The following is a 14058-nucleotide window of genomic DNA, read 5'->3' as shown; positions in this document are numbered from 1 at the left end:
TATATAATATAATATAGTATATTATAGTATATAAAGTAGTATTAAAGTTTAAAGCTCACGATGATGTCAGTTGGAGGTATAGAAGATATCAGTAGTATAAGGATTTTTTTGTTTTGTTTTTGTATGATATAATTAGTATGTATGACAATGTTTTCCTAAAATTGGGTCCAGGGCAAGTTGGATGACCGAAAACCCTTGATGATCTTATTTGGAGACGTGGCTATGCATTATATCCTCTCTGCCGCACAGTGAGTCTTTCCCTTTCAATATGTTGGGGGGTGGTTTTTGTTGTTGTTTTTTCATTTTATGTGTAGTGTGTGCATAGATGGTGATTCATGTATGGAGGTCAGAGGTCAATATTGGTGCCTCCTGTATTGCTGTGCACTTTAGTTTTTTGAGCCAGCATTTCACTGAACCTGGAACTTACTCACTGGCTAGACTAACTGCCAATAAAACTGCCTGTTTTCATTCCCCGTGCACTAGGGTTACAGGCACACATCCAGCTTTGACAGACTATTGGAGAGTCAAATTCCAATCCTCATACAGGGGCTGAAACTATTGGTACTATTCCCCAGCCCTTAGTTTAGGTGGTGGGTTTTGTTTGTTTGTGTGTTTTTGTTTTGTTTGTTGCCTATTTTGATGAAAGGGATTGAATGCCAAGATTTGTACATGCTGAGAAAACACTGTACCCCTGATAGCCCACCTAGTTGTACAGTAGCTTCTATATGTTTGTTTGTTTGTTTATTAGTGGTATTTCAAGACAGGGTTCCTCTGCCTCCCGAGTGCTGGGATAAAAGGGGTGTACCACCACTACCCAGCTTTTTTGTTTGTTTAATTTTTATGGAGAATAGGTTTTTTTTCATAGACTATGTTTTGATCAATTTCCTTTCTCTCAAGTCCTCCCAAATCCTCTCTCCTACAGTGGTTTTTCCTGCCTTCAGGTTTTTTTTTGCATGTGATAGTGGGGGGGAGAAGGGGGGTTGGAGTGGATGGATGGACGGATGGATGGATGGATGGATGGATGGATGGATGGATGGATGGATGGGAATATGAAGCATCTCTCTGGGCCCACCCTGTTTTTGATCCTTTTATCTGAGTCCCAAAGACAAGTATGAAAAGGGGTGTAAGAAGTAAGATGTATTACTTGTGCTCTCTTACTACCATGTACTGTGACATGAAGCCTGACTTGGCTTTCTTAAGAAGAATGCATCTGTTTAAGGAATCCTGTTACATGAATAGCACATCTTTGGCTTTCACTTTGGTTCCTGCTCCTAAGGCCCATCTCTTCAATCTGTAGCAACTGTGATAGATTCACAGAGATTTCCTTCTTGCATTTCTTCAGTTAGTACACACAACACCTGTGCACAGTTAGAAAAGCTGTGATTCAAAATAGACAGGCAGGCTGCAAGGCCTGTGAGGAAGCCATCACTTCAGACTGTCTCTCTGCATCCCTCCAGTCTCTGGTTTTCCTCAGGCCCATGTTTTCTTGTCCTCTCCTGTCTCCGGGTCTCAGTTACTGCTTCTGCAATTCACATGACTTGTTACTGCTGTTAGTGTAAATGGTCTTACTTGTCTCAGGCTAATTTTCACCATTAAAATGAGCCGGCAGTGATCACACATGCCTTTAATCCCAGCACTCGGGAGGAAGAGGCAGGCGGATCTCTGTGAGTTTGAGGTCAGCCTGGTTTATAAAGCTACACCAGAGAAACACTGTCTCGGGGGGAAAATTTTTTAATGTAGTAGTTTTTTTTTTTTAAGAAAAGCTACTGAATGCTAATAAATACAGACCTAAACTCAGTAACTTAAGAAAGTGAGACTTTTTTTTTTTTTTTTTTTTTTTTTTTGAGACAGGGTTTTACTATATAGCCCTGGCTGTCCTGGAACTCAGTACACAGACCAGGTTGGCCTTGAATACTGAGAAATGCCTGTCTGCCAGGGCCAGAAGTATGCACCACCATGCTTAACCAAATTTTTTTTAGTTATATGTGTCTCTTTTTAATTACATGGAAATACACACAGGCACACATTACAGTATATATTTGGTCAGGGAATAATTTGTGGGAGCCAATTTTCTCCTACCACTCCGTGGATCCCAGGAATTGAACTCAAATCTTTGGTCTTGGAGGCAAGTGCCTCTACGCTAAGCCATCTGGCTGGCTGAAGACATTAAATTTTTTTATTCTATCCATTTTTGGTTCCTGGCATAAGGAATTGTTACATTAATACCCTGTTTCCCAATGCTGAGAATCTGCATGACCTCCCTGGTCTCAACTGGGATCAAAGGCAAGTGTCACCATACCAGCTTGTTGAGTTTCTTGTTTTTTGAGACAGTCTCTCTATATAGCTCTGGCTATCCTGTTCAGTATGTAGGCCGGGCCAACCTTGAACTTACAGAGATCTATCACGACTGACCTTAGTAAACACAAAGATTGTTACTGGTGAGGCACAGGCAGTAGAACTTGTACCTGGTGGGACTCAATGCTTTTGTTGACTTGTAACTAACCACAATTCTCTTCCTCAAACAGGACCGCTGACGGAGGAGGCTTGGTAGAGAGACACTACCTCTTCCTGAAGAGACTTTGTCAGGTGTTATGCGCCCTGGGCAATCTGCTCTGTGCACTGCTGGTGAGCAAGTGTGCTCTGGAGAGCATGGGGCTGCTTGGGGAATCGTTTGCTTAGAAATCATGTAAGCACTCTGCCTCTTCACTGATGTTAGTTGATGAGGCATTGCTCTACCAGTTTTTCATATGATTCTATAAAGTTAATGATCTTCAATAAAAAGGTGGGCATGGGTGCGTAGGTTGGTGTTGTTGGGTTTTTTGATGTTGTTGTTTGTTGGTGGTGTTTTGCTTGCTTGTTGACAAAGAATCTCACTATGTAGCCCTGGCTGGCCTGGGACTCACAGAGCTTCACCTGCCTCTGTCTCCCAGAGCTGGCTTGAATGGGTATTTATTATTAGATCGAGTCGCAAATACATAAAAAGAACAGGTGTGATGAAATAATTTTCTTTCTTTTTGGTTTTTCCAGACAGGGTTGTCTGCATAGCAGCTCTGACTGTCCTGGAACTCACTCTGTAGGCCAGCCGGGCTCTAATTCATAAAGATCCTCTTGCCTCTGCCTCCTCAGTGCTGGGAGTAAGGCGTGTGCCACCACTGCCGGCCTAATACTGTTTTCTTATAACCTTTGTTTTTAATTTCATGAGACAGTGTCTCTTTGTAGTTTAGTTTGTTCTTAGAACTTGGCATGCTTCTGCCTCAGGGTTCCTAGTGTTCAGATAACGGGCTTGTACCTATACATCCAGCCTTCAAAATGGCATTTCTGATGTTGTTACTCATTCCCCCATCTTCCCTGAGCCAGCTCCCTTGAGCTGCTTCCTACTCCGTTCCATTAATGCAGTCTTTTTCTTCTGCAGGGTTTAGATGCTAGTATACAAACACCAGGAAACTTTGGAAAGTACCTGGAATCTTTTCTTGCTTTCACAACCCATCCAAGTCAGGTAAACTTTATACAAATAACAGACTTAGTGTGGTCGGCCCATGTCAAGGGTTGCGTCCTTGAGTGTTTCCCACCATGTGCAAATGTCCCCTGGACCTAAGGAGTCATCCTAGGGGCCCAGTAGAGGCTCAGTGGGTAAGAAGCACTTGCTACAGTGACAGGAGAGAACCAGCTTCTGAAGTTGACCTGTGACACACAGAGCCACACACAGTAACAAATAAACATTTTTTAATTAGTTTATTTATTATGAATACAATACCCTGCCTCCATGTACACATCAGAAGAGGGCACTAGATCTCATTACAGATGGTTGTGAGCCACCATGTGGTTGCTGGGAATTGAACTCATGACCTCTGGAAGAGCATTCAGTGCTCTTAACATCTGAGCCATCTCTCCAGCCCTCAAATAAACATTTTTTAAAAAAAATTGTTGGGTCTTTGTCAGCAGGTTTCCCCACAGGCAGCTTTCTGATTGTTCCCTATGAGATGGGTTTGTGCCTCTGGTGATTTGAACAAGAAAAAATTTAAATTCAAAAGTTTAGTGAATTGTGTTACTTTGATATTAATTACATTCAAGATTTTTCTTTTGTCACTTTGTGATCCTAGTACCCTTGTGAGCACAGAAAACGTTAAGTTACGTCCTTACCACGCCCCAGGGATCTTACCTGACCCACTGCCTCTCTTCCTGACACGTCATTATCCAGTCATCCATGGCTGATGTCCTGCAGAAATGATTGCAAAATGTAGAGATTTCCTCCGCTGGAAAAATGGGTTGTTGGTAACTGCTAGGCTCAAGAAATACCTAAACCCTTAAACTGAGCTGTGTGGTCTTTTGTTTTGCTTTAGTTTCTACGATCTGCAACACATATGACCTGGGGAGCCCTCTTCAGGCATGAGATTTTATCCCGTGATCCGTCACTATTAGCAATAATACCAAAATATCTTCGTGCAACTATGACCAACTCAGTTAAGGTAAGTAATGGAAATCCTAAATTGCAGAGTGTTGGAAAGTAGACATAAGACTTTGATTGGCATCATTGAGTCTCTTTAAATCCACTAAGAGAGTTTCTTTTAGAAAAAAAAAAGAAATTTGATTTGTTTTATGTGCGTTGATGTAAAGGAGTCAGATCCCCTGGACCTGGAGTCACAGACCGTTGTGAGCTACCATGTGGGTGCTGGGAATTGACCAGTGTTCTTAACCAGTGAGCCATCTTTCCAGCCCAGGGAGTTTTCTTATTGAGGAAGAAAGCAGTTCAGAATTGTCATTGTACCTGTTCTTCTTTTATTTAGAACACTTAATATGAAGTGTGGAGTGAGGTGCTAAGAGAAGGACAGGGCCATGAGCTGCTTAGGAATCTAAAGCAGACCTAGCAGAATATTTTGGATATTCAGGAGGGTGGATTCTAAGATGGAGTAATGTCAGAGGACTGTTGCTGAAGGCCGTGTGCACGTTGGGAATGCATGTGAGGAGTGAGGGCGGCAGCTGTGATTAGTCCACCTTCATGGACTTGTTCTCACATCTGTAAGAGCTGACAGGACCTTCTCCCTCCTTTCCTGCCTCCTGCCGCCTGCTTTCCTTTCCTTCCTTACCTCCGTGACAGTTCTCTGTGCACGCTAGACAAGGCGCACACACATGCATACAAGCACACTCCAGCCCTCGTCTCAAGTTGTAAAGTCAGAGAGTGAGTGGGACTCTTATTTCCTCAAGAATTTATCTAGCACATACTGTGTTCTAGTTTTGTTATGGTTTTATGGTACTTTTTCATTTATTTATTTATTTTTATGTTTTTGTTTTGTTTTTTAAGACAAGGTCACAGTATAACCAGGTCTGGCCTGGAAGCACTGTGTAGACAAGGCTAGCCTTGAACCTGGAGAGAGATGGGATCATCTTACCTCCTTGTGCCATCATATTTAGCTTCCCTGCTTAGTGTGCGATGAAATAAGTAATTGCTGGTCTGTCAGCTCGATTGCGTGTAGAATCACTTCCTGAGCTGGGCTCATGTCTGGGCCTTAAGTGAACCACAGAAGTTACTGTTGTGAGGGATCCAGAGAAGCATATTAGCTGGCTGTGTTCTTTTTTCACCATTTTCTAGAGGATTTGGAGTAGAACAGATCATAGTTACTGTCATGCAAACCCTTAGCTCCTCTTAGGTGGATCAGGAAGGGCTTTGACTGCTAAAGGGTACACACTTTCAGTAAGTAGGTCCATTCTTTGTTTTTTAATTTTTTATGTGCATTTTATGCCATGGAACTGGAGTTACAGACAATTGTAAGCTGTCGTGTGGGTGCTGGGAATTGAACTCAGGACCTCTGGAAGAGCATTCAGTGCTCTTAACCACTGAGCCATCTCTCCAACCCCTAGTAGGTTCATTCTTATACCCTACTCACTGATTGTCTTTCTCATTCCAGATGGGCTTTCCTTCTAAGACAGACAGCCCCAGCTGTGAATATTCTCGATTTGATTTTGATAGCGATGAGGACTTCAATGCTTTCTTCAATTGTAAGTGCTTGAACCTTCTTTCTGGTACTTTCAGAATGGCATCTACTGCTGTAACCATGGGTGACACCCTCAAACCTGGAAGGCAATCTTTCCGGTTCCAGATGACTACCGCTGCAGAAGCACGTGGCACCACATTTCAGCACTGTGTATTCTGTGCCGTGCTGCTATTCTTTGTACTATCATCCCCACATTTTGGGAATTGTGTTCATCCTTTCCACCACCATCCCATGTTGTACCTTTTAAGAAATAAGGTTGTTCTCCCCAGCAGCCAGACCATCTTACATCCTGTCTAGCTGCTCCTTTTACTTTCAGTAGAAATGGTAAACCAAGGTTAGCGTGCTGGTTTACAGGATCTATTTGGGAAGACATTTTCAGAGGTAATTTATTTTTTAAGTTTTCATGATCATTAATTCAAAAGTCTTGCAATGAGCCACTGTTGGGTCTAGAACATGAGTGTACAAACCAGTCACCGAAGCTGAATAACTGAGTAGCTGCTGAGTACTGTGTGCCCGGTGTTGATTCCTGCCTCTTTTCTTGCCAGCCTCCCGAGCCCAGCAAGGAGAGGTGTTGAGATGTGTGTGTCGCTTGGATCCTAAGACTAGCTTCCAGATGGCTGCAGAGTGGCTCAAGTACCAGCTGTTGGCTCCTATTGACACGGGACCTGTGAACTGTTAGTTTGTGCTTTTTGTCTTTTATTGCTAAATGTTAGTGCTGTAGGAAACCTGCACATAAGAGATAAGCCAGAGTCACAGGTCAGAGCTGGATGCTAACACTGCTAAAAACCAGAGGAAAAAACGGATAATAGGTGAAGCCACCACATCCATGTCAGCTTTGTCTCTTCTAATAGCATCGACAGTTGTTGGTTTTATTGTTTTCCTTCAGGGACACCACTAATCAAACTGCATGTCTAGACCTAGCTCGTAATTAGTGCTGTCGTATCTCTCTGCTCTTTTACCTCTAAAATTACCAAGCTGTCTTTGAGAGGCAGTTGTGTGTCTTTGTGCTCTGCTGTCCTCCCACACTAAAGGTGTGCATGTGTGTTTCAAAAGCGTGTTCTACAGCTGGGACTGGAGACGGAGGCCACTGCTCCATCTTCTCATCGTCGTATGTGCAGTGGGAAGCCATGACTTTCTTTTTGGAAAGTGTGATCAACCAGATGTTTCGAACCATAGACAAAGAAGTAAGTAACTCCCATGCTGACTGAATCACTTTTGATCTTTTGTCAACTGGTAGATGGATATGGAAGTCTGTGAATGTGCGTCTTACAAAAGAGAAAATAGATTTAGAGACCAGGCTGGCCTCAAACTCAGAGAGACCCACCTACCTCTGCCTCTTGAGTGCTGGGATTAAAGGCCACCCAGCTCATGTGACTTTTTAACTATAGCCACAGTCCTGGGTTAGAATTAATCTTGAGAGGTAAGTATTTATTGACTGTGTATGTGATAAGTTTCTTCACAGATGATAAAAATAAATGTTAAGCTGGGTGGTGGTGGCGCACGCCTTTAATCCCAGCACAGGGAGGCAGAGGCAGGCGGATCTCTGTGAGTTCGAGGCCAGGCTGGACCGACAGCCTCCAAAACAATATAGAGAAACCCTGTCTCGTAAATACCAAAAAAATAAAAAATAAAAAAAATAAATGTTAAAAGAAAACTATAACTCGACACAGCAAATTTAGGTATTCCCCTAAAGTCTCTTATTCAAATGAACTAATTGGAAATTTAAGCAAGAGGATTTATTTTACTAATTTCTTGAGACAGCGCCTTGCTGTCCAGATTTGCTGCCTCTGCCTCTTAAGTCCTTCATAGTGGTGCTCTCTAGCTAGGGGTGTGTGTGTGTGTGTGTGTGTGTGTGTGTGTGTGTGTGTGTGTGTGTGTGTGTGTGTGTGTGTGTGTGTGTGTGTGTGTGTGTGTTTCACTGGTAGCAAATGATATATCCCTGTTGTGGTAAATGTTACCATCATATATGCGTTTTCAAGACAAGGTTTCTTTTTTATATTTAATTTTTATTTTATGTACATTGGTGTTTTGCCTGCATGCATGTCTATGTGAGGCTGTCAGAAGCCTGGGAACTGGGTTACAGACAGGTGTGAGTTACCATGTGGGTACTGGGAATTAAACCCGGGCCTGGAAGAGCAGCTAGTGCTCTTAACTGCTGAGCCATCTCTCCAGCCCTAACAGTGTTTCTCTGTAGCCCTGGCTGCCCTGGAACTCACACTCTTCTCAAATTCACAGAGATCCATCTGCCTCTACCTTTCTGGTGCTGGAATTAAAGGCGTGCACCACCGCTGCCCAGCGGAAAGTTTTTATTAAAGTGCGACAGTGATTTAGACTTTAATGATTAAAAGCAGTATAAGCTGGACCTACCTCATAGTGCAGGTTTATAATCCCAGTGACTTGGGAAGCTGCGGGGCAGTGGGGGAAGAGGCGAGGCTTAGCCAAGGATGCATTGTCCTCGTACACCTGAGGCTCTGGGTTTGGTTCCCAGCACACACAAGCACGCTTGTGCATGCAGTTCATCCAGTCGCATATGCTAACTGTTGATAGCCCAGAGTCTAGGGAGATGCGGTGGTTGTGGTGGTGGTCCTTGAGCTGTGGCCCTGTTGACTTCTGTATCCCGTTTGTCGCAGGAAGTCCCGATTCATGATGGGATAGAGCTGCTGCAGATGGTTTTGAACTTTGAGATGAAGGATCCCCTCATCCTGTCCTGTGTCCTCACCAATGTCTCAGCTCTCTTCCCATTTGTCACATACAAACCTGAGTTCCTGCCCCATGTCTTCTCCAAGGTATAACACTGTCTTCTTTGTAAATTTTATTTTAAAATATGAATCACCTTTTGTACCTGCTTGAATTATTTATTATAAACTACTCAAGAGGCAGGCGTGTGTTCGTTCATTCATTAGATGGTTTACTCTACTTCCTGTGGACCAGGCACTATGCTAGTACCTATCATTCAGAACCATTGTGGGGAAGGACATTATGGTATTGCAATGAATAGACTTCCATGCTAGGAAACTAGGAACTAAGGAAGGTTTCCAAGTGTGCATTGATTGTGGAAGGCAGGGACAACATGGATAATTTTTCAAGTTTCTGGTTTAGTGATTCAAGTCATCTGAAGTTAATGTAAAATGTAAAAATTAAGACGACTGTTAATAGTGATTGGAGTTTAAATGTCTAAACTTTAGGGGGTGGTGAAGTAAAATTAAGGCATTCTCCCAAGACTGTAAGTGTAGGATGGCTGGGTGATGGTCATGAGCAGTGCTGTTCTTGCAAGGGACCAGGGTTCAGTTTGCAGCACCCACATCGTTGCTCACAACCACCTATCAACTCCAGTTTCAGAGAAACTCCCTCTTCTGTTGGTCTCGGCCACCAGGAATGCATGGGATATAGGCAGACACGCAAGCAAAACACTCATACATAAATGAATAATAAAATGTAGAAAACAGGGAAAGGGGTCTAGTCATTTAGCCATGGGAAGCAATCTGCACATACACCTGGGGGAGAGTCTCGCTCGAGCAGGGAGTTCAGTATCAGCATCAGTAGCACAGAGAAAAGAAACTCCAGCCTGCCCATCCCGGAAGGGGGAGGGAGACAATGCTGTGCACACACCAGCTGCAACAGAAGCTCACTAAGAGTTGGAGAAGCCCAGTGGGTTTCCTGAATTGCCCTTGGGCCAGTGTACTTCTATTGCAGATGCTAAGGAAACACCCTCCCTGCTTCAGTGAAAGAGTGGAGGGCAGTTAAAAATGGACTGTGTCTAGTCTTAATTGAAATAGAAAAGAGGCGTGTCCTTGCCTGACCATAGGTGATGACGTAGACTGATCAGTCTGAGAATCTTCTCCTTTATAAATGTTGCAAGGGTAAAGATGGGGCTCTCGGGCCTCTTACAGGGATAGCTGAAGTCTCGTGACACCAATGTAAAACTCTCCCGTCACCTCCACTGCCAGCAGACTGATGCCAAGCATTGAGAATTCATGTTCATTTAAAAACACAGGAGTGAACATTTCTTTTCTCCTCCCCTCAGCTATTTTCATCTGTTACTTTTGAAGCTGTTGGAGAAAGTAAGGTAAGAACATGTTTGTTTTCTGTGTTATTTTTTGAGGCAAGGTCTTATTGTGCGTCTGAGGCTGACCTTAAACTCTGCCTTCTCACTCTGCCTCCCCGTGCTAGGACTACAGGCATGTGCCGTCATGCCCAGCTGAGACCATTCATTAAACTGTCAGATTCTTTTCTTGTAAGCTTACCTATGAATACCTCATGCTCATTATTAATCTTGACTTTTTGTGTATGAAAGGGTTAGAAAAGCATATAGAGACATATGGTGTTTTTCTGGAAGCATCCTAGGACAAATCTGAACACACAAGTTCACAGAGACCATGAATCTCACTTTATTTTACCCTGAGATAGATATGGACTTTGAATCTGCTGACTGTCATGTGGTTTTCAGCTGCATTAATGAGTTCCATTGAATTGTCTCTCTGCATTTGGGGAATGTCTCTAGGCCCCCAGAAGTCGTGCAGTGAGGAACGTGAGGAGACACGCTTGTTCTTCCATCAACAAGATGTGTCGGGACTACCCTGATCTTGTTCTGGTGAGCTGCTGGCCCCTGCCGTGTTGTCACTGAGTCCTTTTTGACGGGTTTTTTTCTTCCTTTTACCTAATACAGTGGTTTTCAACCTTCCTAATGCTGTGATCCTTTAATATACTTCCTCATGTTGTGGTGACCCCAACTATAAAATTATTTTTGTTGTTACTTAATAACTAATTTTGCTACTGTTAGGAATTGTAATGAAAATATCTGATATGCAGGATATCTGATATGACCCACAGGTGAAAACCACTGACCTCATGATACAGTTAAAATTTAATTGAATTTGCCCCTCAAGATGAACGGCTCTTTTCTGTGTGAATGAGTTTATCCCTCTAAATGGACAACCATTTACTCTGATGTTTTCAATTCCTATTGTACGTAGTTGTTTGATTTCAGCATTTTCTGTGGGGTTCTTTAAAAGGTTAACATTAACCCACATGCAAAGAGTACTTCATAATTGCTTCTCTGAATGCACAGTAGCTGTTTCTGTGTATAAGCAATAGATTGGTTTTGATGGGAGATACAATTCGCTGATGTAGAAAAGCGCCAGACTCAGCTGCCCTTGGCCTGGCTCCTTACTGTCAATCAGCGACAGACATTATGACAAAATTATACGGGCCTGATCTCTGAGACTGTCTTGGATTTCTGGCGTCCTTGAGTGGCCATCTCCCTGAATGTCAGGCCTCTTTTCTTTGTGATATGCAGCCCAATTTTGACATGCTTTATAGCCATGTGAAACAACTCCTCTCGAATGAGCTCCTCCTAACCCAGATGGAGAAGAGTGCCCTCATGGAAGCCCTGGTTCTCATTAGCAACCAGTTTAAGAATTACGAGCGACAAAAGCTATTCTTAGAAGAGCTGATGGCACCAATGGTCAACATCTGGCTTTCTGAAGAAATGTGCAGGTACAGAAGATCTTGGGGACCACTAACCCTGACTGCACTTGGATAGAACTGTGCTAGCTGTGTCAGGCTGCGAGGGGGGGACGTGTAAGGATGCGGGGCTGTGCGAGCACGGTCAGTGATACCTTAAGCTCTCTGAACATTTAATCTCCTCTGAAAATGTCGCCTTGCTCTATGGAGGTATGGTAGGAGAGGCAGTGGGCAAAGATGGCTGGCATGGCCGTAAGGAAGTGTAGAGCTACGTGATATTTGCAGTGCAGCCTCAACACTTTTGTAGAAATAACCACAGTGGGATCTGTGGACCCTGGTGTCTGTGTTGCCCACATAGTAGAGGACCTGTTTATTTTGAGAACCTTTCCATTTGTAACAGATGCAGTGATATTTGGGAGTAGGAATGGCAACATAAACTTTTGATTGGCCACTTATAATTCATATGATTAAATTCTCACTATAAAAAATTGTTTGTGATCTAATAATCTGTTAGCTTTTTAATTTGGTTTCTTGAGTTAGGATCTCCTGTAACCCAGGCTGACCCTTTTGATAATCACAGATCAACTTGTGATCTTCATTGTCCTCTTCCTCTTAAATGCTGGTGTTGCAAACCTGTGACAGTCATGCTTGGTCTATCTGCTGTTAGCTCTTGTGGAGGAAGTTGTCCTTCCTTAGAGTCATATACAGGAAAGCTAAGGTAGTGCGTGCCTTTAGTTCCAGCGGAAGCAGGGGTCTCTGGTTTCAAGGCCAGCCTGGTCTTAATAGTAAATGCCAGGCCAGCTAGACTCTGTCTCAGAGGAAGCAGAAAAAAAAATTCTGTGGGTCTAGAAAGATGACTCAGAAGTTAAAAGAGTACAAGACCCAGGTTCATCCATTGCTAAGCAGATGGTGTCTCACAACCATCTGTAACTCCAGTCCCAAGGAATCCAGTGTCCTTTACTGACCTCTGCAGTACCAGAAACACTTGTGCACAGACATAGGTGCCAGCAAAACTCCCAAAAAAATTTTTTTAATTCATGGTGTAGGGGCTGGGTATGAGAGCTTACTGCTTTTCCAGATGACCAGAGTTGAGTGCTAAAAACACCAGGTTGACCTGCTCACGTCTCCTTAGCTGGCTCCAGGTGACCCAATGGCCTCTTTTGGCCTCCCCCAGCACTCATATACGCATACCCACCTGTAACGACCTAACTTTCCTTCCCCTCGTTCAGAGTGCTGACTGACATTGATGCCTTCATTGCCTATGTCGGTGCCGACCTGAAAGGCTGTGACCCAACTGTGGAAGACCCGTGCTGCGCCAACCGTGCACGAGTAAGGCTGCTGGCAACAGGAAGTTGCACTGGCCACGGGCAGGAGTTAGGGTGTTGCCATTTATCACATTTCTCAGATTTGTTTTGTCTGTACTGGTGAGAGATCCAGGATTTCCTCCTTCCCTAAGCTTCTCCTTTCTTTTCTTCTTTAGTCTTGAATTCTTGAGTTAGTTCCCACAGCAGAGCAGATGGTCTTTTCTATGAAGTCATTATTTGGCTTTAAGGATCCCTAAGTAGCTCGGAAGACTGGAGATGTAATGAGGAAGTAGGTCAGAACTTGGTTGCAGGGTGAGTCCTCCCTGCTCTTGCTCTCTGGCATGTGAAGTCCTAAGGGATGGCCAGGCCTTAGAGACCTGCGGCTTTCCAGTGCAGGAGTACTCAGATAAGCCGCTGTGCTGAAAGCCACACGAGCAGCCTGGCATGAGGGGTGGGTTACTGTGTAAGCTCTGGAGTCCCGGATGAAGGGTCCAAGGTAAAAATGGCAGTTTAAACACGGTTTAAACATGTTGGTGGTAGAGCTCATCCAAGCCACCCTCTATCCGAGGTACTGTGAGAAGGTCATTAAACCCCTGGAGAGACACCCTAATGAAAAAGAAGCCTCAGACCTACCATTGGTCCCAAAAATGACAGTGAGAAGAAAAGGACAGGAGTCTTGCTGGGGTGGGAGACACGGAGGCGTCTTCCTCTCTCGCCTCTGTCACTGTGCTGTCACCATGAATATTGTCACATTGCTTTGCCTCTCATTCCCTGCTATGTTTCTCATTCTTCTCTGTAGATAACCTTTTGTGTGCACAGCATTCTGGGGGTTTTGAGACGAACTAACTGGCCTTCCGACATAGAAGAGGCCAGAGCTGGGGGGTTTCTGGTGGGTTACACACCCAGTGGAAATCCAATCTTCCGCAACCCCTGCACAGAGCAGGTCCTGAGACTTCTTGACAATTTGCTTGCCCTTGTAAGGTGAGTCAGAATATTTGTATTTATTTTAACCTAAGAATCTCAATGTTAATTTTTATGTCTGATGGTCTTGGTGGTATGGGATTAGGTTCTGGTTCTTTTGAGGGGGGAGCTTTCTTTTTTAAAGACAGGTGTCCTCCCTATGTAAGGTGAACTCTTTTTGTTTTTTGTTTTTTGTTTTTCGAGACAGGGTTTCTCTGTATTGTTTTGGAGGCTCTCCTGGAACTCGCTTTGTAGACCAGGATGGCCTCGAACTCCCAGAGATCCGCCTGCCTCTGCCTCCTGAGTGCTGGGATTAAAGGCGTGCGCCACCAACTCCCGGC

General features: G+C 43.9%; 1 protein-coding gene across 2 annotated transcripts in view; it reads left to right on the top strand.

Moving 5' to 3' along the window:
- Xpo5 (exportin 5) overlaps positions 1-14058 on the top strand; it is a 35337-nt gene that overhangs the window by 9874 nt on the left and 11405 nt on the right. For both annotated transcript variants that reach the window (XM_013115061.3, XM_005072337.4), the window contains exons 8-20: positions 172-248; positions 2526-2625; positions 3413-3496; positions 4341-4466; positions 5904-5994; positions 6536-6664; positions 7044-7174; positions 8621-8776; positions 10015-10056; positions 10492-10581; positions 11287-11486; positions 12683-12782; positions 13557-13738. In XM_013115061.3, coding sequence (XP_012970515.1) covers positions 172-248; positions 2526-2625; positions 3413-3496; positions 4341-4466; positions 5904-5994; positions 6536-6664; positions 7044-7174; positions 8621-8776; positions 10015-10056; positions 10492-10581; positions 11287-11486; positions 12683-12782; positions 13557-13738 — 1508 coding nt within the window. The remainder of the gene's footprint in view (positions 1-171; positions 249-2525; positions 2626-3412; positions 3497-4340; positions 4467-5903; positions 5995-6535; positions 6665-7043; positions 7175-8620; positions 8777-10014; positions 10057-10491; positions 10582-11286; positions 11487-12682; positions 12783-13556; positions 13739-14058) is intronic.

Source organism: Mesocricetus auratus, unplaced genomic scaffold (genome assembly GCF_017639785.1).
Source record: "Mesocricetus auratus isolate SY011 unplaced genomic scaffold, BCM_Maur_2.0 Super-Scaffold_100021, whole genome shotgun sequence".
Classification (NCBI taxonomy): Eukaryota; Metazoa; Chordata; class Mammalia; order Rodentia; family Cricetidae; genus Mesocricetus; species Mesocricetus auratus.
This window is presented reverse-complemented; position numbering and strand designations above follow the sequence as displayed.